This window comes from Portunus trituberculatus, chromosome 42, assembly GCF_017591435.1.
Source record: "Portunus trituberculatus isolate SZX2019 chromosome 42, ASM1759143v1, whole genome shotgun sequence".
Taxonomy (NCBI): Eukaryota; Metazoa; Arthropoda; class Malacostraca; order Decapoda; family Portunidae; genus Portunus; species Portunus trituberculatus.
In genome coordinates this window covers 2,262,501-2,275,983 of record NC_059296.1, presented here as the reverse complement: position 1 = coordinate 2,275,983, position 13,483 = coordinate 2,262,501, and the positions used below count along the sequence as shown (strand labels likewise).

General features: G+C 36.1%; 3 protein-coding genes across 4 annotated transcripts in view; 1 reads left to right on the top strand and 2 right to left on the bottom strand.

Moving 5' to 3' along the window:
* Positions 1-3,092: 3,092 nt before the first annotated feature.
* On the bottom strand, positions 3,093-4,521 carry LOC123517506 (EKC/KEOPS complex subunit TP53RK-like). Its single transcript, XM_045277639.1, has 2 exons — positions 4,378-4,521; positions 3,093-3,903 (listed from the first exon to the last, which is right to left on the bottom strand). The coding sequence occupies exon 2, from the start codon at positions 3,901-3,903 to the stop codon at positions 3,232-3,234; it is 672 nt and encodes a 223-aa protein (XP_045133574.1). The 5' UTR covers positions 4,378-4,521; the 3' UTR covers positions 3,093-3,231.
* Positions 4,522-4,812: 291 nt separating this feature from the next.
* LOC123517505 (hsp70-binding protein 1-like) lies at positions 4,813-9,575 on the top strand. 2 transcript variants are annotated; one of them, XM_045277637.1, is made up of 7 exons: positions 4,813-5,043; positions 6,407-6,557; positions 7,060-7,240; positions 7,715-7,936; positions 8,374-8,529; positions 8,658-8,872; positions 9,106-9,575. In XM_045277637.1, the coding sequence occupies exons 2-7, from the start codon at positions 6,426-6,428 to the stop codon at positions 9,181-9,183; spliced, it is 984 nt and encodes a 327-aa protein (XP_045133572.1). In that variant the 5' UTR covers positions 4,813-5,043; positions 6,407-6,425; the 3' UTR covers positions 9,184-9,575. The 2 variants fall into 2 exon arrangements, with proteins under 2 accessions (XP_045133572.1, XP_045133573.1); XM_045277638.1 differs by lacking the exon at positions 4,813-5,043 and adding an exon at positions 5,087-5,107.
* A 410-nt stretch (positions 9,576-9,985) lies between these two features.
* Positions 9,986-13,483, bottom strand: part of LOC123517507 (mediator of RNA polymerase II transcription subunit 10-like) — a 5,454-nt gene continuing 1,956 nt past the window's right edge. The window contains exons 2-4 of the mRNA XM_045277640.1: positions 11,675-11,758; positions 11,381-11,456; positions 9,986-10,922 (exon numbers count right to left, since the gene is read on the bottom strand). Of these exons, the coding sequence (XP_045133575.1) occupies positions 10,806-10,922; positions 11,381-11,456; positions 11,675-11,758 (277 nt within the window). The 3' untranslated portion in view covers positions 9,986-10,805. The remainder of the gene's footprint in view (positions 10,923-11,380; positions 11,457-11,674; positions 11,759-13,483) is intronic.

Here is a 13,483-nt window from a genome sequence, read left to right as displayed (position 1 = left end):
GAGGACTGATAATGAAGAAGGATACAAAATTTAGAGAAGCTATCCCAGCTTCTCTTCGACTAGCAGTCACACTGCGTTTCCTAGCAAGTGGAGAATCTTGGTAGTTGGAGAAAGACTGGAAAGTCCGATGTGTCTCGTCTCTCGTTGGAGATGTCGTACACTCTAGCAAAATGTTGTGCAACATGTCTACCGTTGCATGCTGTCTCCCATTCCGATCGGGAGACCATAGATCTGTGACTTTTTGATCTCGCAACAGATTCGCAGACGGCGATTGGTCTTTAGACGTGTCTACGTAGACAACGCTAGACGCGTCTCAGAGACCAAATCGCGCAACATGGTATACAAGTGAGTACTAGCCTTTAGAGTTTTTTTTTTTTTTTTCAATATTTTTTTGTTAAAACTACCTCTGTTTCTTATACGTACGTGGACTTTAGTCATCAGGTGGAAGTTATTTGGGCTTACAAGGATGCTTTCATGATTCTAGTAATATTGTAATAAAGACATCCTGTATTTTTTGTGGCAAATACACCCGACTATAGTCGTCATGTGTGGCCCTTGATAAGTCTTTACTAGTATGAGAGTGCAAACGCATGGAATATAATCTAAAAATTTTACTTATATATTTATTTATTTTTAAATCCCAAGTGATACAAGTCTTCACCCTGGTTACCTCTCGTGGGAACTATCACTGGTCGGATCTTCCATTGACACAAGGTTTTTTTTTAGTCTCTCTCTCTCTCTCTCTCTCTCTCTCTCTCTCTCTCTCTCTCTCTCTCTCTCTCTCATGTCCATTCTCACCATTGACACTCTCCTCCTCTTTCTCCCTCCACCCTTTCCTCCTTGTTATTAAATTAAGCCGAGAGAGAGAGAGAGAGAGAGAGAGAGAGAGAGAGTCTCTCTCTCTCTCTCTCTGATAACAAGGAACAAAGGGTGGAGAGTGGAAGGGTATAGCAGGGTGTCAGTGGTGAGGATAGACTCGTATTATGAGGAAGGGGAAAGGAAAGAAGGAGAGAAGTATCGATCTAAGATATGGGAACGGAACACACACAGAGAGAGAGAGAGAGAGAGAGAGAGAGAGAGAGAGAGAGAGAGAGGGTGGGGGAGAAATCAATGGAAGATATCCGCCCACTGACAGTTCCCATGAAAAGATGAGCTGAATCAAGTGTCGCTGGGGATGAGGAAAAATGATCAGCTTGGTTACTGGGTAGTACTTTATAAGCTAGTAGAGAAATGAACATTCTGAAACCTTCAATTGAAAACATTTATCATCATTAATGGTCATCACATAATTTATTAGTAACAGGGCACCATTTATCAGATAAGGCATTTATCAGATAGGGAATTCTGATTATGATTAACTTAATTGACTTACGTATCTTTTCAGCAGACCCAGACCCTTCCTGGTCCCTCTAAAACACGCTTTTCTACTTCTTCCTTAATTTTCCCCAACTGGCTCATTCGCACTGCCAATAATCTTCGAGAAATCTTCCACAACTTTCACAGATTTTTACTTCTCTTTTTCATTTATTCTCTCTCTGTCTTACATGTCATTGATGCGTTTGTTTAGTGCTTGAGAAACAGCATGGGCGGCCTTCATTAGCGATGATGTCATGGTGTGACAGTGACCTACTCCTACCTCTCTCCCTGGTGGACCTTCAACTTTTCAGTGTTAGTGGTTATAGACGTTAGTGAGTCCACAAAAGAAAACTCACTTCTCTTCCATCAATCAGCATCCTCACACACGGCACACGACCGAGACACCTCGCATCACGTGGTGGCAGAGGCGCAGCTAACAAACTTTTTTTTTTTTTCTTCTTTTTTAGAGCAGGAATTCTCAACCTGGGATTCACGAACCCCCAGGGTTTCATAAGATTTTCAGGGATACATAGATGGCTGATCTAGTAATATCCTGTGCAATATACCACTGAATTATTGTTCGATGTCATATTACCAGGATTTTCGATAAATGATCTTATAACTGAAGGTGTTCTTTACGAGATAAAAGTTGAGAACCCGAATAGAATTAAGGAAGTATGCAAAAGTTAAAGAATGGTCAAGTTCTTGGAAATGAATGAATTTCATAAAGAGACAGAACGGTTTAGGGCAGTGGTATTCATTAATTTCTGCAAGAGAGACACTTTAGTAGACTACATTTACTTTGAGAGCCATACTCAAGAAACCCCATACTTTTCCTACATAATGTTGCATAATTACAGTAGGACACTTACCTCTTTGTCGGTACTTCAATTAATGGTGTGATGCGCAGAAAATTGTCAATCTCATTTTTACTTTTTTTTTTTTTTTTTATGGAGTACTTGTGCAGGGTTTCTGTGGGATTCTGAATGAAAGACATGTGGAAAGGAATGTGATGGTTGAAAAACAATGTAGATTTTGAAAAGATAAAAGAGATAACTGGTTTTTTTTTTTTTTTAGAATGGAGTTAGTGGGAAAAATCCTTAGTATTTCTAAATATGGTTATAAAACAAAAAAAAAAAGGCATATGATTGAGTGGATTGTCAAATGATGAGTAAGGTTTGGGAAGGACTGGTAGAACTGAATAGGTTGTTAGGATAAGTGAAAGCCTGCTGTTATCCTTGACACAAACTTAATTATGCTTGCACATCCAACTCATGTGCAAAAAAAATGAGCTAGGATCTTATGTCCTCTCCATCTGTACAAAACCAAGTTTTTTTTTTTTTTTTCTGCTTCAGGGAATGTATGTATGTACCCATAGTCAAAATTGATTACTTCCCTTTACGGATATGTCAAACTGGAATAAGTAAGCTTTCATAGACTTCTATATTTGTTTTCCATTAAATACATGAAGAGGATTTGTTGTAGACTTTGTACTGAAGACCTTATTTTCACAAATTCCTTATTATTAAAATCTCTACAGCACTAACCTTACCCATAACTAAGCAGAAATCTGATACATGTTGTGAAAATCCACTGCAGTTTTCTGAACCATATTTTATCATTATCATTTATTTATTCTTATTAAAATCTCAATCCTTTCTTTATCGGTACTCAAGTAACATAGTACATATACTTTCACTAATTTCTTCTTTAAGGTTTTAATAAAATTTAATTAGTATGGAGAACATTTTTATAATAATTTGGTACATAACAAATTTAGGCAAATAATAAGACTGTAATGAGCTACAAAATACATATTAATAGTGGCAGTACCTAGTTGGATGAAAATGTATGAAACCACAATCTATAAAATCTTCAACCAAAACATAACTTTTTCCTTCCTCTGGTCCGAACTTCATCAAGGCGCTTGACAACATCTTCTGCAGCATTACTACCTGCTTTCTTATAAGCAGAAATACAACATGAAACAAAAGCCTCTGTATTTGGGTGAGTGCTGAGGACAGCTCGTTCCAACACATACAGATCCACAGCCTTATCTTCTGCCCGCTCCTCAACTGAACTTAAACCAAAGTCAATCAGAATCACCTCTGATGACTCGTATGGCTGAATAAGCAACATGTTTGATGTTGTGAGATCTCCATGGATTATATGATTAGAGTGCATCTTAGCCAATACTTTACCTATTTTCTCTGCTAAGCTTAAAATTTCCCTATTGTCCATTGAGAGATCTCTCTCAACAGCTGCATAGATGTAATTTCTAACAGTAATGCTATTTGTAATATTCTCCAAAATTATTTCCCTTTTATCAAAATTAACATCATAAACAGCTGGAGTTCTGATGCCCAAGGAACGGCATCTGGTGAGTGCTCGGGCTTCTGCTTTGATGCGTTCTTGTGTTATGTGAGTGTCTAAGTCAACATGACGATACTTCTTGGAAAACCTCTGCTTGATGATAACCGAGTGATTCAGCCAGTCACCAACATACACTCGTCCTTCAGCTCCCTGAGTCACAAGCTGGCGGTCCATCTGCAATTATATTATTTGGATGATAGATGTCCACACATACAACAATTCTTATCTACATCATTACTATACTACACAAATATCCACTGTTAAAAGGTAAAAGGTTAGTAAATATTAGGAAGAGTTGCGCAGCCATCTTTTGCTTATGTGATGACTTAACCTATCCCAACTAAACCTTACCTACGCGACGCTTCTTGTTTAGGTTAGGGACGGCCACCATCAAAAGAACAGCAGAGGCCAGCGCAACTTTCCTTAATATTTACCTTAATTTATCATACATGTAAATATTAACTTCAAGAGAAGAGGCTGAGGTGACGGCCGTCTCTATGTAGCACATAAATGCTACAGTGTAATGTTGGTCCTGCGAAATGCTATAATTACTAAACGAACAGGGTATTGGTTAAAATAGCACTAATACGTTGCTAGCATATGTCTATGAAGTAACTAATCAATACATCATGGAATTGAGATGATAACCTTGCAGCAGTGGTGGAAATAGGAAGGCCGTCAAGTTACGATGGCAGCATGGCACACGCTACTTGATGTAAACAAACGAGACGATACAGTCTAAACCCAGTGACGGTCACTATAACGAGGCGAATATTGTTCAAGACTAATTGTATGTTGCATCATATATTCAGTGTCATATAAGGTAGAGGATCTGAGATGACTGGAAAAGTTATAAGCCTAACTCTCTCTCTGCAAGTTTTTTTTTTTTTTTTTTTTTTTAGTGCTATTTACGCCTTTATAAAAAGTTCTGCAAGAATCAGAATTCACTTCTCTTGAAGTGTCCTCACTCATGAGTTGAGTGTCAATCTTCTATAAAGAAACATAGTACACTGAAATGTATCCCTGTAATACAAGGAAACGAAAGACGAAAGTGCGATAATTTCTGAGAATGTTCGAGATTGGTCGAGCGATCTTGTTGCCATTAGTTGCAATATTCAACGAGACGTATATATAGTAAATAGAGGCGAGAAATTTATGACGGAACGTTGTGAGTTCGGAACTCTACTTGCGCTTAAGCTATACCCATAGGATCACCGCATTCTTACATCAATATCAACTCTGCTGTTGAAGGATCATTGTGCGGCAAGGGGCTGTCCCTGTCTGTATCATCACCAGACACGTTTGACAAGACAGGTAAAGGAAGTGATTGAAAAGATTGCTGATTACCAGTGATGTGAACGCTTAATTTAGTATAAAGGTATACTTTATGGCATTAAGTCAGCTCAAGATTATCCAGACAATCCCTGAAATTAACTTAAATATTGAAGCCTTCAACCCCAGTCACCAATAGAGAAGACAGGGCGGCTCTCTTCACAGTTAGACAGGGGATCCTTTAACGACATATTCACTTCTTATTAACAAGTCTCCTGTAAATTAAATAATGACATAGGAATAATGTACTGTTTTACATGAGGCAGTAACAATAGACACACCAGCTGTTACTGATATACAATCATTCAAGTAGGTTGGAGTTGTGTATCATAGTTTTTTTTTTTTTTCTATAAGTTCGTGTTTCTGTACGTATTTAGTATGGAGAATGTTTTATTAAACAGATTTGAGTGTTGGCAGGATTAGTGAAGTAATTCAAGTAACTGCAACCTCAAATAGGGAATTCTATATAACAAATGTTTTCAGATTCAGGTGTTGGTCTTCCTTGGTTTTTATTTATCTTGATGAGGGTCTTCTCTGCCCTTACCAGTCACTGGTGCATCTTACAACCTAAAGATCTTTGGGACTTCAGTGATGAGCCTAACAGTGGCGGCTTATAGTTAAAATTTGTGGGAATGCTACTCGAAAAAAATTTTAGCCTTTGTTTTGATATTTTGTAAAAGGAAGCACACAGGTATAAGAAAGTTTTAGAAATTTGATAGTATCCTAAAAGAAGAAAATCAAAAAGTTTTTAATTACTATTATATAAACTCACCGCTCAATCGATCAATTATTTGAAAATTTAATTCATTATTCTTGTTTTGATTTGTGGGAAAAGATTAATAAATTTCTCCTTGGTACACTGTCTTTAAGCACAATACACTTGGAGCAAAAAATAAATACTACCTTCCACCAGCGTTCGAAGGGAACAACAGTGCTCTCTCTCCCTCACAGCCCCATGAGCAACCTCTTATGTGCTCAGGCACAAAGCATACAAACTTCACACTGCTGGAACTGTCATGTGCACAGTTCCATGCAAAGATTTTTGTTTGTAAAGAAAAAAATGAGGGATGGCTACCTACATTAAGCTTAAGGATTATATATTGTACAAATATAATGAAAGAATTAAAGAAAAATCATTATATTGAATATTATCGATAATATCAAGTGGAAATAGGGGGTGCTGTAGTTCCAGTGTTTATACACGAGCCACCACTGGTGCCTAATAAGGAGAAATAGAATATTATTTTGTTATTATATTATAATTTAGTTGCTTAGTAAATTTTCAAGAAATTCTCATCCCATAGTGTAACACCAGTCCATGTTACAAAAAATGTATGAATTTCAGAATCTTACTGATCATCACCATGGCAGATGGCCAAGAAAATCAGTCTCCAAGGCAACCAAGGAATTTGCAGGGACTTCTGAATTTTTGTACAGAAATAACTGCAAGAGAAGATTCAACACAACCAACAAATTTTCAGCAGCTAGATCCAGAGGTAAGATTATAGAAACTTGTTTATGTAGATATGTACAGGAGTGTATCCTGATACTTTTTTTTTGCACCATATTCATGATATAATGTGTAATGTGTTAAGCATAACTTTTAATTGTTGTATTGTGTTTTCTTTGATAATTAATTTATTAAATGTCTAACACTCAATGAAACATCTTTTTTTGGTATTACATGGGAAGGTATAGTTGGTCGTGATCTGTGGCTTGGTTTGGGTAAAAGGTATAAAGGAAAAGTGAGGAATATTGAACAATCCAGAAAGTATGTAGATATGTTTGTCTGAGTACATCATGACCCTTTGGAAGTTAGGAGATGCTTGTGTGCATGTTTGTGTGTGTATGTATGATTGATCTTTTCAATGTATGTTGGTACAGTATAATGTTGTGATAAGCAGTAGTTATGTTTTATGATTTCAAGGGAGATATTTCAAAGATGATAATGATGATCATTCAGGTGTTTTTTATGAAATGTTGACTTGCATTTTACAGCGACGCAGATTTTTAGAAGAGGCCTTGAATTCTCTCACGGTAAATGTTGCTAAGAAGATGGCGGAGAGTGTCAAGACCTTATGTAGTGAAGCTGTAACAATGAGTGGTGAGGACGTAACAGAACAGGAAGAGGCAATGGCAGTGATTGAGGAATATGTGGATGACATGGATCATGCTATTGGTAAGTCGTATACTGTTAGTTTGCTCTCTTCAGAGTTGATTACAATCTTAATAATACAGTTTTCCTAGATAAGAAACTTACTGTTTTAGGTGAAGTGTATCAAGACAGATGTGAATCTATTCAAATAAGATATGTATAATATGGTGTAAGAGAACTTGATTTGTTATGTTTGGAATATTAGTAATATTCAAGGAACATAGTAAATATAGCTAGTGTATCTATAGTATTTCAAGTTAACATCTTTAGTGTTGGGAGTAGACTAGAGAAGATTAACACACACACACAGGCTTGCTCACTAGGTGACTGGTTAATATCCATGATAGTCACTTAGCAAGTTAGCAGGCTATTGTTTAGTCATTCCAAACTATCAGAATATTCATTAATATGCTTAATGAATCATCATCAGATCAATGAACTCAGATATCTAGAAATATAAAAGAATACTGTTATTTTACATACATCAACTTATTTCAGATTTGTATAAGATGGGAGGCTTTCCAGTGTTAATGCGATGCTTGGACTCTCCTCACCCATCACTTCGAGCAGGGGCTGCTGGACTGATTGGAGATGTTTGCCAGAATAACCTGCAATGTCAACAGAACATGCTTGCACTAAATGTTATTCCTCAGCTTCTCCAAATGATTGATGTGGATGAAGATGTCACATCAAGAGTGAAAGCAATGTATGCTTTGTCATGTAAGTTATTTTCCTGAAAGATTGCTCTTTGTATGGCTGTTTTTTTTTTTTTTTTTTTTTTTTTTTTTTTTTTTTTCTCCCATGATGAATTGAATGGAATTCTGTCTTACATGTCAGCAGTGGTTTTCATGACTTTCATATAGTTTATTTTCATCTGCCATCACATTTCCAGGATTTTTTTGTTTAAAAATTTTCAACGTTGTTCATTTATATTTATTTGTTATCAGTCTACCTGTTAGTAACTGCATGAAATATAGTGGCATTTTAACAAATGGACTGCTCATCACAGATCATTTGCACTGACTCACTGGGATTGATGGTTAAGTGTGAATGTGTGGTACCTTGTCTGTGTCATTCCATGTGTGATTGCTAGTTTGGTATATTGGACAGACATTATTAATATTGACTTTTTTATCAATTCATTTATTATTTTTCAGGCTTGATACGTGATTTCCCAGAGGGAGAGAAAGAGTTTGTGAAGACACAAGGTTTCTCATACTTGATGCGTGCAATGCAGTCTGGAGTTGAGAAATTAGTGATAAAGTCTGCATTTCTTCTCAGCAGACTTATTCAAGAAAATGATTCCTTTAAAGGTAATCCATAATTATGCATTGATACATACAAGAATCCTATTCCAATTTAATTTGTCATGAAAAGGAACTACCAATATATGAAAAGTGTGAACGTTGTATGCCTCAACTCTGCATTTGTACTTTTTCAGGGGAGTTACTATCTATGGGTTATGTGGAACAGTTATTCACTCTGCTGAGCAGTGAGAAAACAGGCTGCATTTCCCGGGAGCATTGTACAGCAGCTCTGCTTAGCCTTGCTTCATCCTATCCACCAGCATTGACAGAGTGCATGAGACCTGAATTACGTTTAAAACATCATCTTACTGCAAGACTTAAGGAAATTAAAACTAAACAGGAATCAGTGGTAAGTTGTGACCAACCATTAAGGAGGCATTGCTCTTAATATGTATAATCACGGTTACATGAATGGGCTGTGTTGTTATCCCATTATATCTCATCATTCTTCCTCTGAGGTAGTTCTTTAGAATCCAATCATAACCACACTTTTAAGCACTAGTATATATAATTCCTTTGTATATATGGGGGGCAGGACTGTGAATTTGTGTATTGTACCTGATAAAGCCTTCAATTTCACAGGAGGAAAAGGGCTACATTATGGAGCTGTTAAAGCTGATGGAAGAATCTGAAGTTGAAGAGGAAAACACATTCAGATAGCTCTATTTATCTCACCTGTAAAACATTGTCCTTATCCTCATTACAAGCATTAACATTATCAGAAGATACTTCTTGCCAAGACATCAGCTTCTTGTTCTTTGGTTGATGTCTAGCAGTTTCATAATCATGATTTCCTGTTGCTTAAGCTGATTTTATTTGCATATTTGTAGCTTGCTTTTGTCATAAAATGTCCAATCTGCAATCTCACTAACAAAAAATCAAGTTGTTCGTTATAAATGTACATTAATTAAAATAATGTATGTATATGCTTTCAACTTTGAAGAAGATTTGAGATTAAGTAAAACAGCTGGCTAAAAATCTGTATGTTCTCATTTCATGCTAATTTTTACCATATAAAATGTCATTGTAAAAATAAACCATAGCAACTGAAAGATTTTTCATTGTAGAAAATAAGGAAGTTTGTAATTTTATTACAAAGGGTTGACAGTCTATGTATGCATATGCAAGTTAGACTCCTGAGACAAACATCATCTTGGCAAATAGATGCTGCAACATTGTACCTGATACTATAATGGTTCAGATCAAGAATTTGGCCACCTTATTTTGTCCAGAAAATAATTCATATGTTGAAGAAATGTGATGGATTATTTTGCCTAAATTATGGAATGATGTTTCACCAGCTCACACTATTCTAACTATGTACGTAAATCCACAGTTATCTGTTTGTTATAGTAAGTTTTCTTTGTCACATTCGCATCTGAGTATTTGTATCTTGTAACAGCATAAACTTGCAAAATTAATCTATCTTAGGTTGTATGCATTTGTATGGACAAGAAGTGGGTGTATTACTAAATGTTTATTGAGCATAAAAAAATGTCTACAGATAAATTTGAGAGTTTACCAAGAAGTGAAAAAATAGTTAACACATGGCAGACATTTTATATAAAGTTCAGTGTAATACCAAAGCCCCACTTAATATTTTTGCTCTCTACGTCCCTTTCTTTTCCTACTTGAGAACCATGTTGCTGTACACTACATACTAGGAATCTATATTTTTAAAACAAACCACATCAATAACCTAAAAGTCAATATAAATCAGCATTATATTAATTTTGAGACTGAAAATATTCATTCAGCTCTAAACCTCAACAACTCATTTGTGTCACTATTCCTGGAAGCTGTATTATAGTCTGTACATATCTATATTTATATATGATGAAAAATAATTTTAGATACTGTTAAATTAAATTTGTGTTCATTTAGTTGTATACTTGTATATTGTGGAAATATTGTTACTCCTTATGACACATGCAATATAGAATTTCTATATATAAAAATGCACATAGAATATATGAAAAAATGTATCAATAGAAAATAAATAAAATCTGGATATATTATACTGTAATTATGCTACTTTATGGTGTAACCAATAGTATGCTTGGCATAATCTTCACATTTTATACACTTTTTTCTTCCTTTTGTTTGAAAATACAGCATCCAGGAATGTGAGTTGTTAAAAATGAGTAAAAAAAACATACATAAAACTCTTAGACATTTTAAACTTTATCCATAGCTACATAACATGGAACTTCAGACTTAGGTATTGTAGCACACAGCAATAGGAAAACAGGTTCAATGCTATGAAACTCCAAAGACACCAATCAGCTGAGTTCCTCTCGAACTGCACGGTAACGTGTCATTTCATTGGGGAACACATGTGACAGCTCCACCAACAGCATTGCCTTGAACCTCTTGTAAGCATCAATTCTTCCATTAACCTGAAATGAACATGTATCAATAATGAAGGAGCATTCACGAAATTGAGAAAATTAATAAGAAAAGACCAACTGTATCTGGAGTTTTCAGAGACGAACTTTTTGTATTATGTATATGAAAACATGTCCAAATATCATACCATACCATATATCCAACTGAGACTTTAATAATTAGAGAGGCATAGCATAGATAATATATCACAATTCATTTTGGAGAATGAAATTACAGAGGAAATGTGAAGTCTCTTCACTCTATTCCTTTCAATCAATGGATAAAATAACATATTAGCAGTATTCTTGTTAACCAACCTTACTGCAGTGTGAGGGCTAAGGCCTATTATGTGATATCTGTTCAGTGACGAGAGAGAGAGAGAGAGAGAGAGAGAGAGAGAGAGAGAGAGAGAGAGAGAGAGAGAGAGAGAAAAAAAAGTGTCTTATGACTTCTGCACGAAGTGTCTCACCTGTTCATTTTTGGTGAGGGCTTTCTCCATGCAATCTTTGGTGTAGAGTTGTGGGTTTCTTCCTCCATCAATATATCTTTAATTTTAAAGAGAAGAGCATATAATAAACCATAAAAACTTATTCAAAGGAAACATAATTCATTACTGCCTATTTTTAGCCAATTTTATTTCATAGATAAGCTTTCTAATAAGTAACATAATCAAATTGTAACATGAAAAATTTTAGAAAATGCAGCATAGATCAAAAACATTTTTCATTTTGAAACAAATCTTTTATTGGAAAGGTCTACTTACTCAAAAACTTCCAATGGAACATGGACTTCTTGCACAGCATTACGGAGCTTGTCTATGTCCTGCATGTTGGTTATCAAGTTTTGCCTGAAAAACAAAATACTGAATAAATACTTTGTTTCTTGTATAAAACACAGATTTAAAAAATGTGTTTTCATTTTTTGTGTAACTGAACTGAGAAAATCTCTCCTTTTTTTTATGTAAGAGGGGCACTAGCCAAGATGGAAAATAAAGTGCCACTCCCCAAAAAAGAGTTCAGTAAGTACTGAAGGACATGTCATGGGGTCTCTCGTGGGAGAGTTCACATCATAGGAATGTGGAAGTACAGAAGAAACCAGAAAGTTCTGGAGTTTACCAGAGAGATAAATTATGGAGAATAATGTTTAACTCTTGCATTAGCCCGATGGACAGAATAGTGGTGAAAGTAGAAAGTCAGACAGAATAGTGGTGAGAGCTTTAAGTAGAAAGTCTTGTGCTGTGAAGTCTCAGGAGGAAGGAAGCCATGCACCCAGGAAGAGCAGAAGAACAGTTAGCGTGAAAATAGCAGAAGAGAGGCAACACTGCAGTGATGATGATAAGCACTGATTCACTTTTACTTTCATGATGCATCTCATCAGCTTGAGGTTCTCATGCTTAGTATTCTGATCCCCATGTGTTGCAAATTAAAAGTGGTGTCACCAATTTTTAAAGGTTAGATGACTATCATCTTTGCTAAAATTAAGTTACATGACAAACATGAAATGAAGCAAAGTCAACTGGGGAGATCTAAAATGCATCTGCCCTACAATGATATGAGAAGGAACTACCAGTCCACCGAAGTCATTTGAGGAGCACTTGTCAGAGGTGATATGATGGATCTATCCTTCCTCCAAATTTCCATCCAATTTAATATCTGAAGTATTTCTCCTTGACATTAAGTGCATACCAGTAGCTTGGCATGGCTGATTACTGGTGCAATAGGCCCCAAATCACAGTGAGGCTGTTGGGACTTGATTAGCCTGCAACCAGACCGAGGCCATTCTTGATTAGCCTGCAATCACACTGGGGCCATTTTGACTTGTGGGGTGGCCATTTTCAAAAATAGCCCTTTTAGTAAATATTTATAATACATCTGCCTCCCTTTTCCATGCCACCGCCTCCCACCTCCCAAACATGTGGGAACATATTGGGAATTAGGGATTTTGGGTGGGGGACAAGAAATGAACAAAATATGGGGAAACTTCACATAATATTATGATTTCTTTAGTGGCTTAGCCTAACCTATCCTAGCTGTCAGAATGGGGGGAGGTTTGAGGGTGAGGCTGCACACCAAGACATTAATCTTACAACGAAATGCCTAAATAATTACACAACTATGCCTTAGCAGAGAGGTGAGGAGATTCTCAGGATGATTAAGATGTGTGCAGCTTTGCATCATTGTTAATAAGCCGTAGAACCTGTTCTTTACATCTGTATATTGCTGTTACTAAATATATTACATAGTGACTTTCTTGCCAAAAAACCACCACTGTTCACTTTACTCCTGTCCACTGACTAGCCATGTTAACAAATGAAAGTGAGCCTCTATCAGAATACCTGACTCGTCTCTAAAACAAAAGAAAACTCTGACAGAACTACCATGGAAAGCCGTCATTGGTGGGCCTCATGAGTGATTGTGCAAGATTGGTGGGACAGTTCTATAGATACCATGACATTGTAATATCCTGCTACCCCCACAAATTCTAGTTAGAAACAAAAGATAATAATTTCAATGTTTGCCCTTGGCTAGTGCACACCTCGCTGTACTTAGAAAATCATTAATTTCTGCCACAC